The sequence below is a fragment of the Lactuca serriola genome, chromosome 9 (genome assembly GCF_051521515.1).
Source record: "Lactuca serriola cultivar US96UC23 chromosome 9, Lser_US96UC23_V15, whole genome shotgun sequence".
NCBI lineage: Eukaryota > Viridiplantae > Streptophyta > Magnoliopsida > Asterales > Asteraceae > Lactuca > Lactuca serriola.
In genome coordinates this window covers 34,654,786-34,674,576 of record NC_136416.1, presented here as the reverse complement: position 1 = coordinate 34,674,576, position 19,791 = coordinate 34,654,786, and the positions used below count along the sequence as shown (strand labels likewise).

The window sequence follows — 19,791 nt, the reverse complement described above, 5'->3', positions numbered from 1 at the left end:
AACTGTACTCATCCCTAAAAGTCAACAAGGTCACGGTCAACTTTGACCGAACTCGGCGAGTGCACTAGGGCGACTCGGCGAATCTACACGTGTCCACTGACTCTCTTAGATCCTTTCTTGACACGCCGAGTACCTCCCTGACTCGACGAGTTCCACCTGGCATGAATCGCGGGGCCACCACGACTAAACTCGCCGAGTCTCAAGAACAACTCGGCGAGTTCCGGCTTGAACTCAGTCCCCCTGACTCACCCTGACTCACTGAGTCATTCCCTCAACTCGACAAGTCCACTTACTGAGTGATTACGGGCAAACTTCATACTACTCGCCGAGTCTGTTCTTCAGACTCGGCGAGTTCATGCCATGCATAAACTCAAAACCACTTCTGAGGTCAGATCTGTTCCATTCAATCATAGATCTGACCTCCCCATGCATGATAATCACGTAAAGTCCAAACCTTGATGCTCAAACAACATCTATTTGCTCCTATATGATGTTTTAGCCCCATATTTCATAATCCATGGTCAAAACTCCCATGAATCCTCAAAAAGCTTGAGGAATAAAGCTTCTCTGGACCTCTATGGATCCCATTCCAAGCCTCGTCACAAATAGGGACGAAATGGACATCAAATCTAACCAACAAAGAGGTCAAGAAACCCTAAACCTCCATGTTCATCATAACAACAGAAAAGGAGCCAAAATATTACCTCCAAAGTGATGCTCTGAGCTCCAAATTCGAAAAATGTCCACCTCCCTTGCTTCCTCTTAGCTAGAACCTCCTTTGCCTTGCCAAACAATGCTTCAAAGGTTAACAATGGCCTCCTCTCTCTCCCAAAACGCTCAAGATCTCTTTAGGGTTTCTCTATGGGGTTGGTGGCCGCAAATGACGGCCATAAGCCCCTTTAAATAGGTCTCAAACCCTGAAAATTAGGGTTTCATTAAACAGCGTGGACTCGCCGAGTCTAGACGCGAACTCGCGTGCAAAATCACGATCCTACTCGGCGAGTTTAGACTCCAACTCGCCGAGTCTCCTCACAACACCCAAAAAGAAAAGAATAAAAATAATACCTGGGAATCCGGATGTTACAAGTGTCCTCCTATTTCATGACCTGTAAATACACACACACAACCATATAAAATCTTAATGAAAGCAAGATGCTTAAATACATTATTAAATGAAAGTACATCTAATTTTGGTCCAAGAACTAAATGATCATTTCAAATAATTAACATCTTGGTTGTTAACTTAGATGACCAAATATGCAAAATTGTTAGGAAAGTTCAATATAAGAACCAAAACTAAATCTTGGTTCTTATAGGGACCAAAACCAAAAAATCCAGGTCAACTTAAGGACTAAAATGCACTTTACTATTAATTAATAAAAACTCATCAACTTACATTCTTTACCGTTAACCATTTTACAATACTTTTTATAATTTTTTTTACCATTTAGCCAACCAATTGCATAATTTTTTCATTCGCATAACTTACCCATAAGATAGGCACAACTTTAGGAGATCTAACATGTTAACCGAAATTCACTGTACCAAGTTGTCAGTCTACTTATGTAACGTCCGCGTTTCCAGGCTAGGCATTTTCGTTGATGTAATAGTCTAGGTTAACCTTTGTAACCCGTTTTGAAATAATAAAAGTGTATTATTTAAGTATTGTGTGTTTTGTGCTTAATTGCTTAATTATAAGGTTTGATTAATTAAGAATAAAAATAAGCGTCAAAATTTAAGTGTAAAATAAAGTTGATATCTTTGGTTAATGTTGTAGTAGTTGAAACGAGGTTTCCGAATATATATAGAACGCCCAAATCTGACTTCGTATGAGGAAGTTATGATTTATTGAAGTTTTGGCTTAGCGGTATGCAGCCTGAAATACTCGATTTGAGATCGAGCGGATTGTAGCCGAAGCAATCTAAACGAGGATTGAAGGTCTCGTTGTTGGTATCAAAGCGATGAAAAGTTAGGCGAGAACGGACGTCAAACGAAGAAGTTATGAATTTATAACGAAGTTTTTCTGTCCCGGCCTACTAAAAATTAATAATAAAAATAAAGTTAAAATTAGCCGACGGAGTCTAAACGAAAGTTGTAGAGTGTAGTCTCACCTTCGTGTGGATATAAAGAACGTCGAAAACGGAGTTCGTATGAAGAAGATATGAATTTCCGAAGTTTATTAAATATTTTGTATTTAAATTTAATCTTTAATTCGGATGATTATCCGAAGGAGTCACCGATCTGATCTGAAGTACGCCCCGCGTACACTAAGGGATGTCGACACTCGCACTCGAGCACTTCGGATACGTAAGCAATGACGTTTCGGGCAGTACGCCCCGCGTAACGCAGTACGCCCAACGTACTCCGAGGCTCCAGCCTCCTATAAATAGGATCCGAAGGCAGCCGATTCTTTTGTTCATTTTCTCTCTTCTCTCTCCCGTTTTGCATCGTTTTGCGTGCCAGAAATACCCTAAAGCCCCGGTATCATACTCGAGCCCCGAGGCAAGTCCCGAGATCCCCAAGATCCCGAGAAGTGCGGTTCCCAAGCCGAAGCTCTGCCCGCGAGAAGTCGATTTTTTGTGAAGATCTTTCAGATCTGGTGAGGATTTCTACTTCTGCAAGTCGTAGTGCTGTCCGATCATCTTCTGATCAAGTAAGTGTATACTACCTTTCATAAACACGATAATAATACAAGATTGGTTCGAGTGTATTAAGTATATTGTTGTTTATAAGTGTGAGTGTGTATAACTTTCTTCTAACGCATAATTATGAAGTATTTTATACGGAATACGTATTATGTGTATAATTTTGTGGTTATGTGTGTGAATGTGTATTCACTTTCTTCTAACTCATAGATATGATTTATTCTCTATGAGATATGTGTTATGTGTGTGTGTGCCTCATCTGTTATGTGAAATATGTGTTGATTAAAGCATGTTATACAGGTTTTTAAACTATGTATACAAAATGTATATTTTATCTACTAATATGTTGGGTAGAACATGGGTAGATAGTTTGTGTGTAATAAACAGATGAGAGGCCTCGTTGTTGTTTGATTTAGTCATCTAGCGGAGTTTAGATGACGACCACATACTTTTCTAGATAGTCTTGTGGAACATTAGCAGGTTCGCCACCTGTAGGTGTTAATGAACTTGGGTGTTCATTCGCTGTACTCCATCCCCCTCATGGTTGCCTTATTTGACTTATATTGCTGAGGTACCCCTGAAGCATGTGTTATCGCCCCGATGAAATATTCTTAGACTAGGTCCCTTGTGTTAGTTGTTTTAGGGACATAAAGTGAGAATAACGGAAATGGGTAATTGGGTTATTGTTGGTTGGTGAAAAATTAAATATGATTATTTATTGTGGGTTGAAAACCCTATATGCTCACCAGGCTCCCAAGCCTGACCCACTCAGTTTTATTTGTATTACAGGAAGTGGCGCGAGGGCATGAGATGGATGAACCATCAGTTGTTTTGTTTACAAGTCTGTATATGTATATATTTGTTGAATGACTTGTAATGTTATCGTTTATGCTTATTGGTCTGTATCGGAACATGACACCCCGAGTTTTGATTATATAATGACAAATACATTTCTTTTATGAAATGCTTTGGTAAACATTGTTTTATCATGTTTTGTTTTTGGGAACAAATTCCGCAACTCTTTCAAATCAAAAGGATTTACTCTGAAATTATTTAAAAGCATAAATGAAAATCGGTCTTTTCTGGCCGAGATTTTGGGGATGTCATAACTTAATTAACCAATCCAATTTTACATCTTTCACCGTTAATAACAAAATCATAACTCAAGTGGACTCTATTTCATTTGGATGCTAGTGGTTATGGAGAAGTTGGATCAAACAACATTCATACCCAAACACTTGTAGTGTTTTCACAATCTATCTATGATTTTTTCCTTGGGCTTAGAAATTAAATTAAAGATAGTTATATACCTGCCACATAGGATGGGGATGAAGAATTTGATTCCATTTTTCCACTTGGTCTGTATATTTTAGATACAACAAAAAGATTCATCAATTATGAAAACAGTTGACTCAAAATAAACAGCAAGTAAATTTTATGCTTTTGGAAACAATTAACTTATATTAAAACTAATTAAACCAATTTCTTCCTTAGGATTTATAGCAATACACACTCAAAGAAATGAAAATAAAATCAAAAACTGAAAATACAAACCTTGGAATTTTTAGTTAGTCCACCAATTGAAAAATAGTCAAAGCACCTTATTGGGGAAGAAAATGAGATATTACAAAAACCCTAATCCCCTGATGAACCCTCATTAAAATCGTGATGAAAAATAAACTCGATAACACATAAGAATAAGATGAGCCTTTCTTGAAATCATCAGTTGTATGAAGCCAATGATTTTTCTCATTCATCTAACAATAACGCATCAGCCTAAATCATCTACACAAAAATGATAATTTGAAAACAATCATATCTAAAAATATAAAAATAATATCATTTCTATTGCCATAAATAAAAAAATCAAAACAATGAAATCAAGAAATTAGAGAAGAAGAATGTGTTGCCACAAATCAATTCTAACTTCAAGTAGATGCCACCGAAAGTGAGGGTTAGAGGTATATATGAATCGAAAACCTACCCTTGGAACTTAAATTTAGATATGATTAAGATTTCTGAGGTTTTCCCATGAAATTCAAATTTATTTGCTGATTTATAGGGAGAATTAGTGAAAAATGGGAACAAGAATTTGAATAGAAAAACAAAATTTGGTTGTAGACAAGGAAGACACATGTCAAACATAAGCTCTAAAAAGATGTCATGTGTCAAATTTATGATTCATTTATTAGAAGAAGGTAGATAAATCCAAAATATATAATAATTTTTCTAAAAATTACTAGCTAAATTTTTTAATGTATAAATAATTTTTTATTTCTTGTCCATTTCCATAAACAATTGGCAAAAATTTATAATATTATTTTCAGAAAAGAAAATTTACGAATTCTATTGTTAATTACCTTAATTTCAAGCTATCTTATAAAAACTTTACTGTAATTTTTTCATTATATGAACAAAAAATACATATACTCTGGAAAACGAAAAATACTATAGTTACGTTGACAGGATGATGGTCTTCCACATTTTGGACTACGCCAAAAAGCCATTTTCATCCCTAAATCTGTTAAATGGATAGAAATACCAAAACACATGAGAAAAGGGTTGAAATGGAGTTCCTTCCTTCAACTGCCAACTTCCCACATATTAATGGCCGTTGCTGAAGCTGGCAGCACAAACCCCATTCTCCAAAGCATTAATGTGGAAGATTTGGCACCCACACCCACCCCTTTATCAACATCAATGCCCTTCTTCACTCTCCATTATCAAACTCTGTTTTCACGTTTCTGATTTTCCCCAATTTCTGCTTCAGTACAATCGCTTTTCCTCTCTCATTCTCTCTAGTCTCTACACCCACACACTTTCTCTCTCTACAATTACCAATGCCGATCGCCGGCCCCCTGTGAATCTTTGACTGTGATCAATCAAAATCCTTTGCGGTTGTCGGTTTTGATTTTCCTTGAAGATTTTGACTGACATATACAATTCTTCAAACTTTGTAGTATCCCACACTCAAAAAGGTTCTTCATTATCTTGACCCTTTATTTTATCGTTCTTCAGATTTATAAAATCTTTTTTGTTGTTGGGTAGATGAACAAACTTTTGACTGAGTTTACAAAGCAATTTCCATATAAATTTAAACTTTTTCGAATTAGGGTTCTTCATGCTTCACTTTTCATCCTTATTATAGATGACACACCAAAAAGGTAGCTCTGATTTAGGTACAATTCCTACCAGTAAAGTTTGTCTGCTTTTCTTTCATTAAAGTTTACGTTCTTCACCCAAAACTATAGTGTAGATGATAAATACACAAGCTACCTAAAAACTCTGCAATTCGTGAGAAATTTTCCATTTTATCTGGTGCATTCATTAAATTCAGAGGCGAGTGCTAACTCATTTGATCTAAAATTGCATATTCGAATCAAAACCATCTTGTTTTTTCGGAAGAAATCATGGTTGGTAACATTGAAGTGATGACTTCTAGTCTATTCCAAAACGGGTCGATTTCAAATCATAATAGTTTAGAGGAAAAACTAGATGAATTCCGAAGAGTTCTTGGTAAATCGGATGGCGATTTACTCAAAATAGTCGGAGTTGGGGCAGGTGCATGGGGAAGTGTTTTTGCAGCTTTACTTCAAGATACCTACGGAAAGTTTCGTGACAAAGTTCAAATCCGGATATGGAGACGGGCAGGTCGGGCAGTCGATCGGGAAACAGCAAAACTCTTATTTGAAGTGATCAATTCAAGAGAAGACGTGTTAAGAAGATTAATCAGGCGATGTGCGTATTTGAAATATGTTGAAGCTCGATTAGGAGATCGAGTTCTTTATGCAGATGAGATTTTGAAAGATGGGTTTTGTTTGAATATGATCGATACGCCACTTAGCCCCATGAAAGTTGTGACTAATTTGCAGGAAGCTGTTTGGGATGCTGATATTGTGGTGAATGGTGTTCCATCGACTGAAACTCGTGAAGTTTTTGAAGAAATTAGTAATTATTGGAAAGAGAGAATCAGCCCACCGATTATTGTGTCATTATCGAAGGGTATTGAAGCTGCTTTAGATCCTGTTCCTCACATAATTACTCCCACGCAAATGATCAGTAGAGCAAGTAAGGATTTTTTTTTCTTTTTACTTAATCATGATCTTGTTTCTTGATTATCTGATTATATGATTATTTAGGCTATAACTCCAATCATTGCACAAAAATGTTGTTTTTGGTGTTGAAATGTACTCCAACAATACTACAAAAGCACACCATTTTGGTGAACAGTTGCACACAAAAAATGTTGTTATAATATTAAGAGTAAATTACACGAATGGTCCCTATGGTTTAGGGTAATTTGCGCGTTTGGTCCCTAACTTATTTTTTTAACTCGGAAGGTCCCTACTGTTTGTTTTTGTTACACGCTTGGTCCCTGTCTTACCTAAAAAAAACTATTTTGCCCTTGAATTTTTAAAATATTTAAATAAACACACCCCAACCCCAACCCCCTCACTTTACCCTACCTATCCTACAATTTTTTCCTATTTAAATAATAGTTTTTTTAGATAAGACAGGGACCAATCGCGTAACAAAAACAAATAGTAGGGACCAAGCGCGTAACAAAAACAAACGTTAGGGACTTTCCGAGTTAAAAAAATAAGTTAGGGACCAAGCGCGCAAATTACCTCAAACCATAGGGACCATTCGTGTAATTTACTCTAATATTAACTTTTATACCAAAACGCCAAACTTATTTTTTACACATTAAATCTTAATATATTTAACATAAAAAGTAGAAAATTAATTGGTATATAGTATATCATTAAAGAAAATCCGATCAAGAGCTTTAACGACGATTCCAATATTGAGTATGGTATTTAAAACTTTTGGCATACATTAAAAAGTTGTCATTTTGATTTTACCAAGTTTCGATCAACATAAAATATTTTAGAAGTTAAGAAATAACTAATTGCATATCATATATAATATTAGTTATTTAGTTATTAAAATATTGAATAGATTTTTATGGTTAGTGGTTGGAATTAAAGTCGATATTGTTGATAAAAAAATCACCATTTTGATGTATTATTATTGTAGCGGGGGTGCCCCTAGAGAATATTTTATATCTTGGTGGCCCGAACATTGCTTCTGAGATTTACAACAAGGAGTATGCAAATGCTCGAATTTGTGGGACCGAAAAGTGGAGGGTCCCACTTGCAAAATTTCTAAGGCAACCACATTTCATCGTATGGGACAATAGTGACCTTGTCACACATGAAGTCATGGGAGGTTTAAAAAACGTCTATGCAATTGGAGCCGGTATGATCTAATCTTCCTTTTTTGTTACTTAAATTTCCATTATTGCACTCGATTCAAAATAAAGTTTCTGCAAAAGGGTTATTCTGTCAGCAAACCCTGAGTTGACCCACACTATATCCTATCAACAACATCATGTCAGATGTAAATCAAATACAAGAGTACACAACAGTCTGCCAGGTGGCTAACATAACACTGTTAAATTTTTTCTTGATGTGTATAGGAATGGTGGCGGCCCTAACTAACGAAAGTGCGACAAGCAAATCCGTGTACTTTGCACATTGTACATCGGAGATGATTTTTATTACTCATTTGTTGACAAAAGAGCCTGAAAAGCTTGCGGGCCCGTTGCTTGCTGACACTTATGTGACACTTTTAAAAGGACGTAATGCATGGTATGGTCAAATGATTGCTAAGGGAGAATTGAGCCTAGATATGGGTGATAGCATCAGTGGTAAAGGGATGATCCAGGTACTATCTTACTAATATGAACAAATGCAACATTTTCATTTTAGCAATCTCAATATAAATTTTCGTCTTTACCCCTTTAGCAAGAGCTTAGAAACTTATTGGGCTTTTCTTTTCAGGGAGTGTCTGCGGTGGGAGCATTTTTTGAACTTCTGAGTCAATCAAGTTTAAGTGTTTTACATCCTAACGAAAAGAAACCAGTAGCACCAGTCGAGCTATGCCCAATATTGAAAACACTCTATAAAATACTCATAAAGAGGTGATGGTTTTCTTTACATCGTACATTTTTGGGTTAGATGTAAGAAATAGCAATGTAATTTTGTTTAAGAAACTATAATAAACAAGTAAATAAAAGTATGTTGTTATTTTTTCCATGGTTTCAGGGAACAAGGTCCTCGAGCAATTCTTCAGGCACTGAGAGATGAAAACTTGAATGATCCTCGTGAAAGAATCGAGATCGCTCAGAGTCATGCGTTCTACAAACCTTCACTTCTTGGCCAGCCGTAACCGCGTATAAGATTTTTATGTAAACGGTTTTTGTAACAACTTATGGGAAATTATTAACATATATATTATATATACCTTTAAAGCTTTCGATCATGGGAGTGTACTTTCAGAAGTTAAATTGAACACATTCGTATCTTTTTCTATTTATCTTAATTTATTAGAAGTCATGTTTGTTTAATGACTTGGATCACATGTTTGTCCCATTGTTGATGGCTATTATTTGATTCTCAATCTACATCAATTTTTATTGTATGCTTCAACTTTCTTTAGGGTTAATGTCATTCTTGGTCAACAAACTATTGGTGTGGTCATGAATGTGATGGTGACAATTGACAGGACCAGTATTCTTTAACATTGCAATCATTGAGGTGAACGTGTTTGTGTTTGGCTTTTTGTGAACTTGAAGAAGGTGGGATATGAACAGTGTTCTTCATATCTTGAACACGAGAGTGTTCTTCATATCTTGAACACGAGAGTGTTCTTCATATCTTGAACACCATTAAACATAACAATAGTAATAGATTGTAAAAGCAATAAGTAAATTTTAAATTTTAAAACAATTGATTTTTAAAAGGAAATACTCATATGGACACCGTGTCAACGGCACGTGGACTAGGTTAGATGACCAGAAAGCCACGCGGCATGCCACATGAGTAAGGTAACCGGATGACCCCTTCACAATTGCCAAAATGGTGTTTTTGACATCGACTTTGAAAGTTTGTTGATATGTAATGCTTAAAAAGATTGATTATCAAACAAGATCAAATTTGAATATTTTCATAGGAATCTCATATCTGTCAAGGTTCCATGGCATCTATGTCGATTCATTGTTGTTTTACCTCATTAAAACTTTGGAAGGGAGGAACAAGAATAACTTAAAAGAATATTATGAGTGAAATTATAGGTGGCAATTTTATTATAAGTTTAATTGATACATAATTTTAATTAGGGTGGTGTTATAAGTATTAGAAAAAGTATATTATGCTATCTTAATTTATTAAATAACTAATAAGATATAATAAGAATGTTTGTTTGTCATTAATCATGTTAAGTTGTTAAATAATCATGATTTGACAAACATTACAAAAAAAAAAAAAAAAAAAAAAAAAAAAAACCTTATTATAGTAACTTATTATCATATTAGTGTGATATAACTAGTAGCAACAATAATGTATTCAAACATCAACTATTGCATATTACAGATTTATTGTCTATCTATTTCCTTATAATTATTTTCAGAGCATGATCCCAAGCACCAACAAAACAATAAAAATATGTTGATATGGCATTGTCAACATGTTGTCTATTTTGACGACTGTGACAATATTTTGTTGTAAGTACACTTTCTTAGGGAGTGGGACGTCAAAGCTTCGGCATTTGCGGAAGTGCACAGTGCACATTATGCCCTTACCTCGACATGCCAAGCTAGTACTTCAATACCCCATTTCCGAGTCTCCCTCTCTTGACTTGTTTGACTAGCCAATTTGTAGCCCTTTAAAATTTATATTTAAAAAAAAAAATCAATTCCAAAACACTATTGATTCAAACCTAAGACACCATTTTATACCACATCAACATTTTATTCTCTACAGTCTTCAAATTCTTCAAATTGTCTTCATCTGTTCTTTGACATGGTGCTACAAGTGGCAATAGGCATTGCTAACACGGTAGTGAGCAAGATTGAAGAACAATACAAGGAGGAAGCCGAAAATGCAAGGCGGGAAAAAAGTAAATATATACAAAGAAACCGTGAAGCTGCCACCAATGACTCATGCACGATTATTTTAGCGAGCATGTCGTTTTTCAAGGTTTTTTTTTCAACGACGGTTTCAAATGCATAAACATTTGTTTCAACATATATTTGATGATGTCGCGGAAACGTGTCCATATTTCCAACAACGTCCATATTTCCAACAACGTTCAGATGCAAGAGGTACAATAAATTTTAGTTCATTACAAAAATACACAACAACACTCCCCCCCCCCCCCCCCCCCCTTCAATGTACTAGATGAGAATCTTATGATACCGCATGAGAAATCATTCACAAATTTGCAAGTATCTCATGGTCCACGATATTTGTATAAACATAGTTACAATGACATCCAATAATTTTATTATATGTTCACCATACAAACATACATGCCTTCCTTGGAATGTTAGTAAGTTTGGATTATTTCTATTGAGAATGAGGAAATTAACTTAATGCATATCATGGTTAATACAAGTGAGATAATCAAGGCTATCAAATAGTTGTTGACATGACATTGTATTGACATGTCATACATTTAGACAAATATGACACCACATTGTTTTCACATTTGATCTACACAAATCCTAATTAAATATGATTGTGCGATAAACGATGTATTTTACTAATTTTAAACTAAAATATTTTGCAAATGATTTAGTGGTGTCATATTTGATCCTTTTTGCATAATGTCATCATCCACATATTCTAGGTTTACCTTTGATATCAAATACCAAAGGGGTTTTGTTTCAAAACCATTATCTTGTTGTAATGGTCTAATAAGAACAATTATACGGATTAAGACAAGCATCTAGACCCTTGGAATATCTACATCGCTCCAAGAGAGGGGAATGGATCCCACTCGGCATGCACTCTTACCCGAAAATTTATATAAAAAAAATGTGAACATAAGAAAATTTAACTCTTAGATTTCATTGACAGAAAATAAGACCTGCTCATTTTTTAAATTATAAAGATCTAGCTCCTCATTTCAATCAAGTTTGAACAATTGTCAAATAAGGAAAGGGAAGAGGAAGCATTGAAAATTTTTTAAGGAAAACTTTGTAAAATATTGGACTCGGTTAGATTTTTTCCTAAATCCACCACTAATTTAGACAACAAAATGATAAATCAAGGCTTTAACTGATACTGTAAATATGATTATTTTCTCTTTATAAAAACTATTGATGGGTCAAGGCTTTAACTGATACTGTAAATATGTTGTGGTGTTATTAGTTCACTTTTTCTGAATAGCAGAAATATGTATCATCAAATCTACCAAATGTTAGTGTATATTTATGCAGAATATAAAAGCAATACCTCCATATACCAAGCAAGAATATCAGTAAACAACTATCAACATCACTATATCTCCCATAGGGTTCACTATCAAAACAAGTATATATATCTAGCATGTGAATTCTAATACCAATTCATTCTTTCATTTCTATATAATATACCCCTCTATGTATATAAACAACCATCAACCAGCCATACCTATGAGTCAAACTATGTCAGTTTCACCACACCACACCACCATCTCCTATCTTTTCTGCTTCCTTTTTCCTACATTCGAATCAAATTAATATATATATATATATATATATATATATATATATATATATATATATATATATATATATATATATATATATAATGAGAATCTCAGAAAATTTTTATGAAAGAAAGGGTACCTGTGTATACACCTTCAACAATCTTGATTCCTAGTGCCTGTGCGAGTTCTATTTTGCGAAGTTTAGAGTAACCTCTTAATCCGCGTTGCCTAGCAATAGCCCGCAAATCATCTAGTTTATAACAATCCATACACATGTTTGCCACATCAGCACCTTCAATTAATAGGCATGGTGATCTTGAACTTGTCTGTAACATTAATGGTGGTGAATCATTAAGCTTCTCTCTCCTTTTGTATATCTTGGTAGAAACTGAGACATTTGATTCTTGGAGTTGGAGATCAACTGGATTCAAGTTTCTATCTGTATTTGCCTTTGGTATGGATGATGATTCTATGGAACCTATACTTTCATCATCAGTCTGGTGCAATCAAATCAATAGAATATTAATAAAAATATATTATATTATATTATATAATGAGATTCTTTAATTTTGTATCTAAGTTTTTTGTAAGAATAAAAAACCTACCTGGGACTTGATTTTTACTAGCTGATATTCCCACTTCTCCATGGAGCCCCGAGAAAGACCTGTATACTGTATAAAAAGTATCATATCAAATTGATGTATAAAATGGTATAAAACTAATTACAGTATCTTTAAAATTATATGTTAATGAAATGGTTTATAAATTTAAGCACCACGTCACTTACATCTTCTACTTCTTCAGTCTTGACTCTCGTCTGTGAAATTTTATGTTTCTCCAATGAAGTGTTGATGACTTTTTTGTTTTTCTCCATTTGATTAGCATTCGAAGAGCTTCCTGTTTGTTTTTTCTCACTTAATGGAATTTCTGAATGCACTTGACAGCTGGAGCTTGCAATATTTTTGATATTATCTGCAAGCTTTTGATTTTAAAGGGAAAATAAAACATAAAGGAGATTGTCTCTTTTAGAGAAGTATTTGTTAAATATATGATATGTATCTTATGGCATAAATATAGGTTAAGGTCAGAGTAATATGCATTGTCAACCAAGTATACTGACAAATAAGTCTCAAAAAGCTTTATACTTTAATGCCTCCCAAGGTTTATGCTTTATTGTCTAAATATCTGCTTTATGCTTTATTGTTTGTATATCTGCTTTATCTGTACTATATAACATGAGAGTGAGAGAGAGAGAGAGAGAGAGAGAGAGAGAGAGAGAGAGAGAGAAAGAGGGATCTGGTAGTGTCCAAATACTAGACCTGTTTATCCTTCTTTTGTATGTAACAATGGAAAAGAGACATGAGCATGTCAAGCATGCTTTCAGCTGGTTTCCTGGTTGTTGTTGACAAAGAATCTCCAGCATTATCCTTTAATTTCCTTATTGATCGATCAAGAAAATCAATCTCCTTTCTCAAGCACATAGAATACATATTTGAAAACTCTTCATCAGTGCAGGCGAGTTGACTCAGTAAGTCCATAAGTTCATCTTCAAGTTCAATGATGTCAGTGTCTGCTTTGCTTATCAAAATCCTTAGCACCTCTATGCAACTTATCTCATTTACAGCCGCTTCTTCTGCCACATCTACAGGTTCAGTGAAGAAGTTTGTAACATGAAACTAACATAAATAAATAAGTAAAAAGTGAAGTAATTTGACAGTGAATTACCATTAGCAAGACAAAATGCACATTGGCATCCATCATTTCTGCAATGAGTGTCTTCAATTGCTGAAAGCAATAACAAAATGACATGAAACATTTAGTGATCTCTCTTATAAATTTGAGATTTAGAGAGATAATAGAATGAATGTTGAAGGAAAATATATGGAAACCTTGATAATCAGGTGGGTCCCAAAGGCCATCCATAGTTCTGGAGACAGTTATCTGAAATACAGTTAAAGCAAGCTCTAATTAACCTTCATTTAAGTGATGTCAAAATTATGATCATTCATCCTACCACATCAAGATGTAATCTAGCAGAAGTCCAAAAAATTCATCAGTGTAGCATGAAAACTAAAAGGATAGAAAATACCTTGTGCTACAATAGTCCTCACAGTATGTTGTTTTGATTAGCCATACATTTAATGAATGTTAATTAATAGAAGATATAAAAAATGTATAGAATCCAGATCCCATTGTAACAGTTTGAAGAGGATGGAAGGATTGCATTAGAAAAGGCAAAAAGGGGGAAATGAAAAACAAGTAACAAATTGTGGTCTGGATTAGTAATGGAAGTCACTACCAACAAGGTCAGGTATGGTAATCAATCAGATCCTAACAAGAAAATTAATGGAAAACTTGATATTACATATATCAGAAATCAAATGAATCAAGATATCACGAGAAGTATGAGGTAATTACAAAGAATCTACAAAGATATTTGCTAAAGGATAAAGCTTAAGTGTCAAAATCCAGTAGAACCGACGAATAAATTAGTAGTAATCCCCTCCCCCCTTCCAGAATCCTGGCCGCAACCCAAAACCCCGGACACAATAGGAAATTTTTAAACAGCCATGTCATTTCTTGATCACAGAGACTTTAATCAATCGACACACACGATGATCAAACGCACATTAATGGTACATGAACTGCAAAACTCATATCGATGACATAAAATACAAATTTCAACAGAACGAAGTAAACTGACATCGAAAAAATCACCAAGAACAAGAAATCTAGATATAAATTGAAGATATTTGGATGATGTTACCTTTGATTCTGATCGGAAAACGTTCAACGGAAGGGAGAATTGTTTTGATTGTTCGGAGACGACGGAAATTGCGAGTATTTAGGGTTTTGAATTTTTTGAAATTGTACGGATAGAGTGTTGGAGAGGAAGAGCAGGAAAAGATACAGTGCTCCGAAGGTACTGTTAAGCAAAGTACATGCAGAGCAGAGAAGGCAGGGTGGCAGTGTCGTAATTTATCAATAAAAGGAAGTTTGTCGTTATCGTCACGTGGACCTATGCAGATATTGTGGGGACTATTGAGAATGATTGGTCAAACTTGATGATCGTAATCGGGTGTGATTCTACTTACGGATAATGATGGGTTCTCGGACTTATAGCAAGACACGTGGATTAAAAGAAATTCAACCCAACCTCATATGTGAAGATCTAAATGATTTCACCAAATACGAAGGGAGCTAAAAAAAATTATCATATACACAAGTTTAAAGGTTTTTTTTTTAATATTGTATAATGTTTTAAAGCATAAGTTATTATTTATGGCAAAAATTGTTATATATAAAGGGAAAATGACTTTTGAGGGTAATTAACTTTTGCGTTTGTACTCATTTGGTCCCTTTTCTTTTTTTTGTATTCAATATACCATCGAACTTGTTGTCGGTGTTTACCATAGCCCTTTTGACCGGCTTTTGACCTGTGATAGCCGGTCAAAGGGCTATGGTAAACACCGACAACAAGTTCGATGGTATATTGAATACAAAAAAAAAAAAAGGGACCAAATGAGAACAAACGCAACAGTTGGTTACCCTTCTGATTCATTTTCCCTTTACTCATTTACAACAAATCCCACATCATCTCCTACTGATATTAATAACTTTTATGAGATTCATTCTTGCTTCTCTTCAAAACATAACCTACGAAAGGACATTATTCATACATGTACAACTTTGTAATGCACTTGAATATTTATTAGGGGAATCTTGACTAAGCAGGCGCATTTCATGACTACATTTACATTTCAATCAAATGATTTATCGTATCATGGATTCTAGACAAGTCTACAAACGAGTGGAATCATAAGTGCTATGATTTTTGAGTTTACTTAGCTTTAAGATCGAACTCATGGGATAAGATACAACATCAATATGTACAATACACCATAATATTGTACATATTGATATTGTATCTTATCCCATGAGTTCGATCTTAAAGCTAAATAAACTCAAAAATCATAGCACTTGTGATTCCACTCGTTTGTAGACTTGTTTAGAATCCATGATATGATAAATCATTTGATTGGATATGTAAATGTAGTCATGAAATGCGCTCGCTTAGTCAAGATTCCCCTAATAAATATTCAAGTGCATTACAAAGTTATACATGTATGAATAATGTCCTTTCGTAGGTTATGTTTTGAAGAGAAGCAAGAATAAATCTCATAAAAGTCATTAATATTAGTAGGAGATGATATGAGATTTGTTGTAAATGAGTAAAAGGAAAATGAATCAGGAGGGTAACCAACTGTTGCGTTTGTTCTCATTTGGTCCCTTTCCTTTTTTTTGTACTCAATATACCATCGAACTTGTTGTCTGTGTTCACCATAACCCTTTGACCGGCTATCACAGGTCAAAAGCCGGTCAAAAGGGCTATGGTAAACACCAACAACAAGTTCGATGGTATATTGAATACAAAAAAAAGAAAAGGGACCAAATGAGTACAAACGCAAAAGTTAATTACCCTCAAGAGTCATTTTCCCATATATAAATAAGTTCTCTATAACCTAAAAATATGACTTTTAAGGATATGTTACTTTTCTATTCTATGAGTTATTGAGTCTTTTATAAGCATTCTAGTAATTCAATTAAAAGTTAGTCTATGAATGACTAAAAAATCATAGAGCTTGGCAACTGGATGGATAAAATTACCTATGAATCATTAAGTATTTCTCTTAATTGTTCAACATTTGAAAACCCTCTGAACTATTAAGTTTCCTAAAATACACCTTTTGCCCTAAAAAAATGTAACCATCTCTTTGGAACAATATCTACCACGCATCACTTCTCCTTTTTATGTTCTTTGATTCATGCCTCTAAAGTCTCAAACTATAAACACCCTTTGTATGGGTTAAAAAGTATAATGTTTTCTTTTTTAAAATATTAAACCATTTTAAAATTCATCAAATGCAAAAATAGGTCACAAAGTGACTGATCATTAATTACTTTCATTAGAAGAAAAAGGGCAAGAGTGGTATGATACGTGTGATAAGCTGTGGTGTTTTAGTTTAACCATCGACATAAATTTTTCAAGCTCTCATCAGTGTATGGTACACTACGCTGAATCATCAGGCTTTAAAGATGAAGGTAAGAAGAAAATGAATTGTTTCAGTCCTACTAAGGTGGAATCAACGTGAATCATCAACAATGATAACCCATCAGCAAGAAATGGTTTAATCCTTACATCATAGAGTTAGTTACAATCTAGAATCAAAGATTCACTGTCAATTCATTATGGTACCATGTCATACCTCTGATTATGAGGTCAGGGACATGAATAACCCTTTAGCATTTAAAGACCAGACAAGTAAATCTTACACTGATGACTATGCAATCAGAGTAAGCCATTGGGTTATGCTCAATGTTTCAGCAGAACATGAGACTTGGTGCATACGACAAGCATGCTTCTAGGGACAGAGTCAGGTAAGGTAGTCAGGCGATGAGATGGTTGTCTGACATGGAGGGTTATTTCTTCACGTGTTTTTGTCCAGATGACCAGAAGGTCAACTGCGCCCTGAACCTTCTCAGGTTGGGGGCAAGGGATTGGTGGAGATTGGTGACTAGTTCTTATACTCCTGAGTAGGGGGCGCGAAGACTTGGGAATAGTTCTCGGAGATGTTTCGTGCAAGGTATGTTCCCCTGGTAAAGAGGGAGAGACTGGCCCAGGAGTTTCTGGATCTGAGACAGATGACCGAGTCGGTGACGGAGATCACCGATGTTCACTAAGAGGCCTTTGTTCAGTCTTAAGTTCACTGTTGCAGAGCAGGCTTAGATGACTTGGTATTTGAGCATGCTAAAGACGGATATTCGACAGTTCGTGTCCATCCAGCGTTATGGTTCTCTCACTGAGCTTCAGGATGCTACGAGGAGGCGAGAGATTGAGATAGGGACCCAGGCGAGGGAGCAGTTTCAGGCTCTGGATCAGTCCCAGCCTGCAGCAAAGCGGTTTAAGTTTGTCGGCCAGAGTTCGGGATCAGTTGGAGGGAGACGCAGATCTGTTCCATGCGTCGGTGTGGCGAGGAGGGCGATTTTGGTAGAGACTGCAGGCAGAGTGGGCGAGTTAGTTTCCATTGTGTCAGGAAGGCCACATTAGAGCTCACTGTCCTTTTCTCAAAAAGGTGTTGGATCCTACACCCTTAGCTTGGCAGTTACCCGATGGTCGTCAGGGGACCGCGGGGGTCCCAAGGACCGAGATTTAAGTTGGTACTTCTTCTAGTTAGATGTTGTGGTAGTATTGGTATTTATCTGTAATTTTGTTTGTGTTTCAAGGTTCAGATGTAATCTTGGATGATCAGTTGAATAGAATTATGTTATTAGCTCTATTTTGATTGAATTCTTAGTATGAATGGATTGATTATCTTTGTCCTTGATTATATGTGTTTTGGAATGTATGAATGATGTGTGGATTCAGATCCTACCATGTATCAGGATATCAGGGGTTGGAATCGAGAGGCATAGTTTGAGTTAGTCTTGGTTTCGGAGGACTATGTAGTTCTCAATTTCTAGCATATTTCAAGTGGGGGAGAGTGGAACCTCGTGGCAGGGAGATTTTGTGCCAAGGTTCGGTTCTCAGTCAGATTTCTCTAAGTTCCAGACTTCTGCCTAACTGCTAAATATTCGGGTTTCGCGACAAGATCACAGTCAGCTGTTGGATTTTCCCTTCGATTCGTATTTATCTTAGTTGTGATAGTGTCCATAGGACGTGCTTGTGGTTAGGCCTAAGGTGTTAGGAGCTCAGGTTGAGGGTTTGCTTGTCTGTTATCGTCTGATCAGGGGTAAGCCTCAGTGTTGATAGTGGATAAATCAGTTGGGCTGTCGAATCAGAGTAAGAGTGTGGTTCGGTTCAATAGGAGATTAGTTAATTTTCATTGCAGTGATGCCCTTTTGATGTGGGATTAGACTGTTGGTGTTTAGCCGAGAAGCTCAGAGACCGATTGATACTGCGGATTTTTGGTCATCTTGGTCACTGTGGGGGAGTGCATCATGAAGTAGAAGCGGGAGCTGATTTCGAGGACAAAATCTAATTTAAGTGGAGGAGAATTGTAACATTCCATTTTAAATAAATAAATAAAATAAGTAAATGAATAAATAATAATCCCTAAAACCCCGAGACGTATTTTTATTTTATTTTATTTTATCCCTAAGTCGTATTAAATTAGCAGGGTGTACACCTTGGGTGTTAAAAGTTATATTTTCTGGTATATATGGTCAAAATTGTAACATGCAGACATGAAACGTAAGGAATTTTGTAGAGCAGGGGTTGTAGTGTAAATATTGGACCTTATCTAAACTAATTTGTGGAGTCAGGGATCAAACTTGTAAAAATGTATCAGATTTCATTTGAACATAGGATTTGAACCCGTCCCTTTCCCCTCCCATTTTTAAGGTTCATGTAACCCAAAACCGTAACACTAACATCACCAGCCGCCACTTTATCACCCTTCCAACTTCTAGTCGCCGCCACCTTCTTATCGTCGTCGTGAGCCGCCAACCGAGTCGAGCAACCGCCGTTATTACCGCTTCCGGCAAAGACAATATCCGCAAGACCGACATCGTGTCGGTCAGGGAGATTGGAATCATTGTGGTCGTTGTT

At 35.5% G+C, this 19,791-nt stretch overlaps 2 protein-coding genes across 2 annotated transcripts; one reads left to right on the top strand and one right to left on the bottom strand.

Annotated features, from left to right (window-relative positions):
- Positions 1-5,142: 5,142 nt before the first annotated feature.
- Positions 5,143-9,057, top strand: LOC145072596 (putative glycerol-3-phosphate dehydrogenase [NAD(+)] 1, cytosolic). Its single transcript, XM_079019041.1, has 5 exons — positions 5,143-6,713; positions 7,686-7,907; positions 8,128-8,375; positions 8,492-8,631; positions 8,756-9,057. The coding sequence occupies exons 1-5, from the start codon at positions 6,056-6,058 to the stop codon at positions 8,877-8,879; spliced, it is 1,392 nt and encodes a 463-aa protein (XP_078875167.1). The 5' UTR covers positions 5,143-6,055; the 3' UTR covers positions 8,880-9,057.
- Positions 9,058-11,922: 2,865 nt separating this feature from the next.
- On the bottom strand, positions 11,923-15,144 carry LOC145077036 (uncharacterized). Its single transcript, XM_079022817.1, has 8 exons — positions 14,950-15,144; positions 14,072-14,123; positions 13,908-13,967; positions 13,502-13,824; positions 12,970-13,161; positions 12,788-12,853; positions 12,322-12,679; positions 11,923-12,193 (listed from the first exon to the last, which is right to left on the bottom strand). The coding sequence occupies exons 2-8, from the start codon at positions 14,103-14,105 to the stop codon at positions 12,171-12,173; spliced, it is 1,056 nt and encodes a 351-aa protein (XP_078878943.1). The 5' UTR covers positions 14,106-14,123; positions 14,950-15,144; the 3' UTR covers positions 11,923-12,170.
- Between the last annotated feature and the right edge of the window lie 4,647 nt (positions 15,145-19,791).

Coding starts and splice junctions, on each gene's coding strand:
- LOC145072596 (XM_079019041.1), top strand. CDS start 6,056: ATGGTTGGTAACATTGAAGTGATGACTTCTAGTCTATTCCAAAACGGG. Junction 7,908..8,127: donor CGTCTATGCAATTGGAGCCG/GTATGATCTAAT, acceptor TGATGTGTATAG/GAATGGTGGCGGCCCTAACT. Junction 8,376..8,491: donor GTGGTAAAGGGATGATCCAG/GTACTATCTTAC, acceptor TTTTCTTTTCAG/GGAGTGTCTGCGGTGGGAGC.
- LOC145077036 (XM_079022817.1), bottom strand. CDS start 14,105: ATGGATGGCCTTTGGGACCCACCTGATTATCAAG. Junction 13,968..14,071: donor GGACCCACCTGATTATCAAG/GTTTCCATATAT, acceptor TATTGCTTTCAG/CAATTGAAGACACTCATTGC. Junction 13,162..13,501: donor TACAAAAGAAGGATAAACAG/GTCTAGTATTTG, acceptor TAAAATCAAAAG/CTTGCAGATAATATCAAAAA.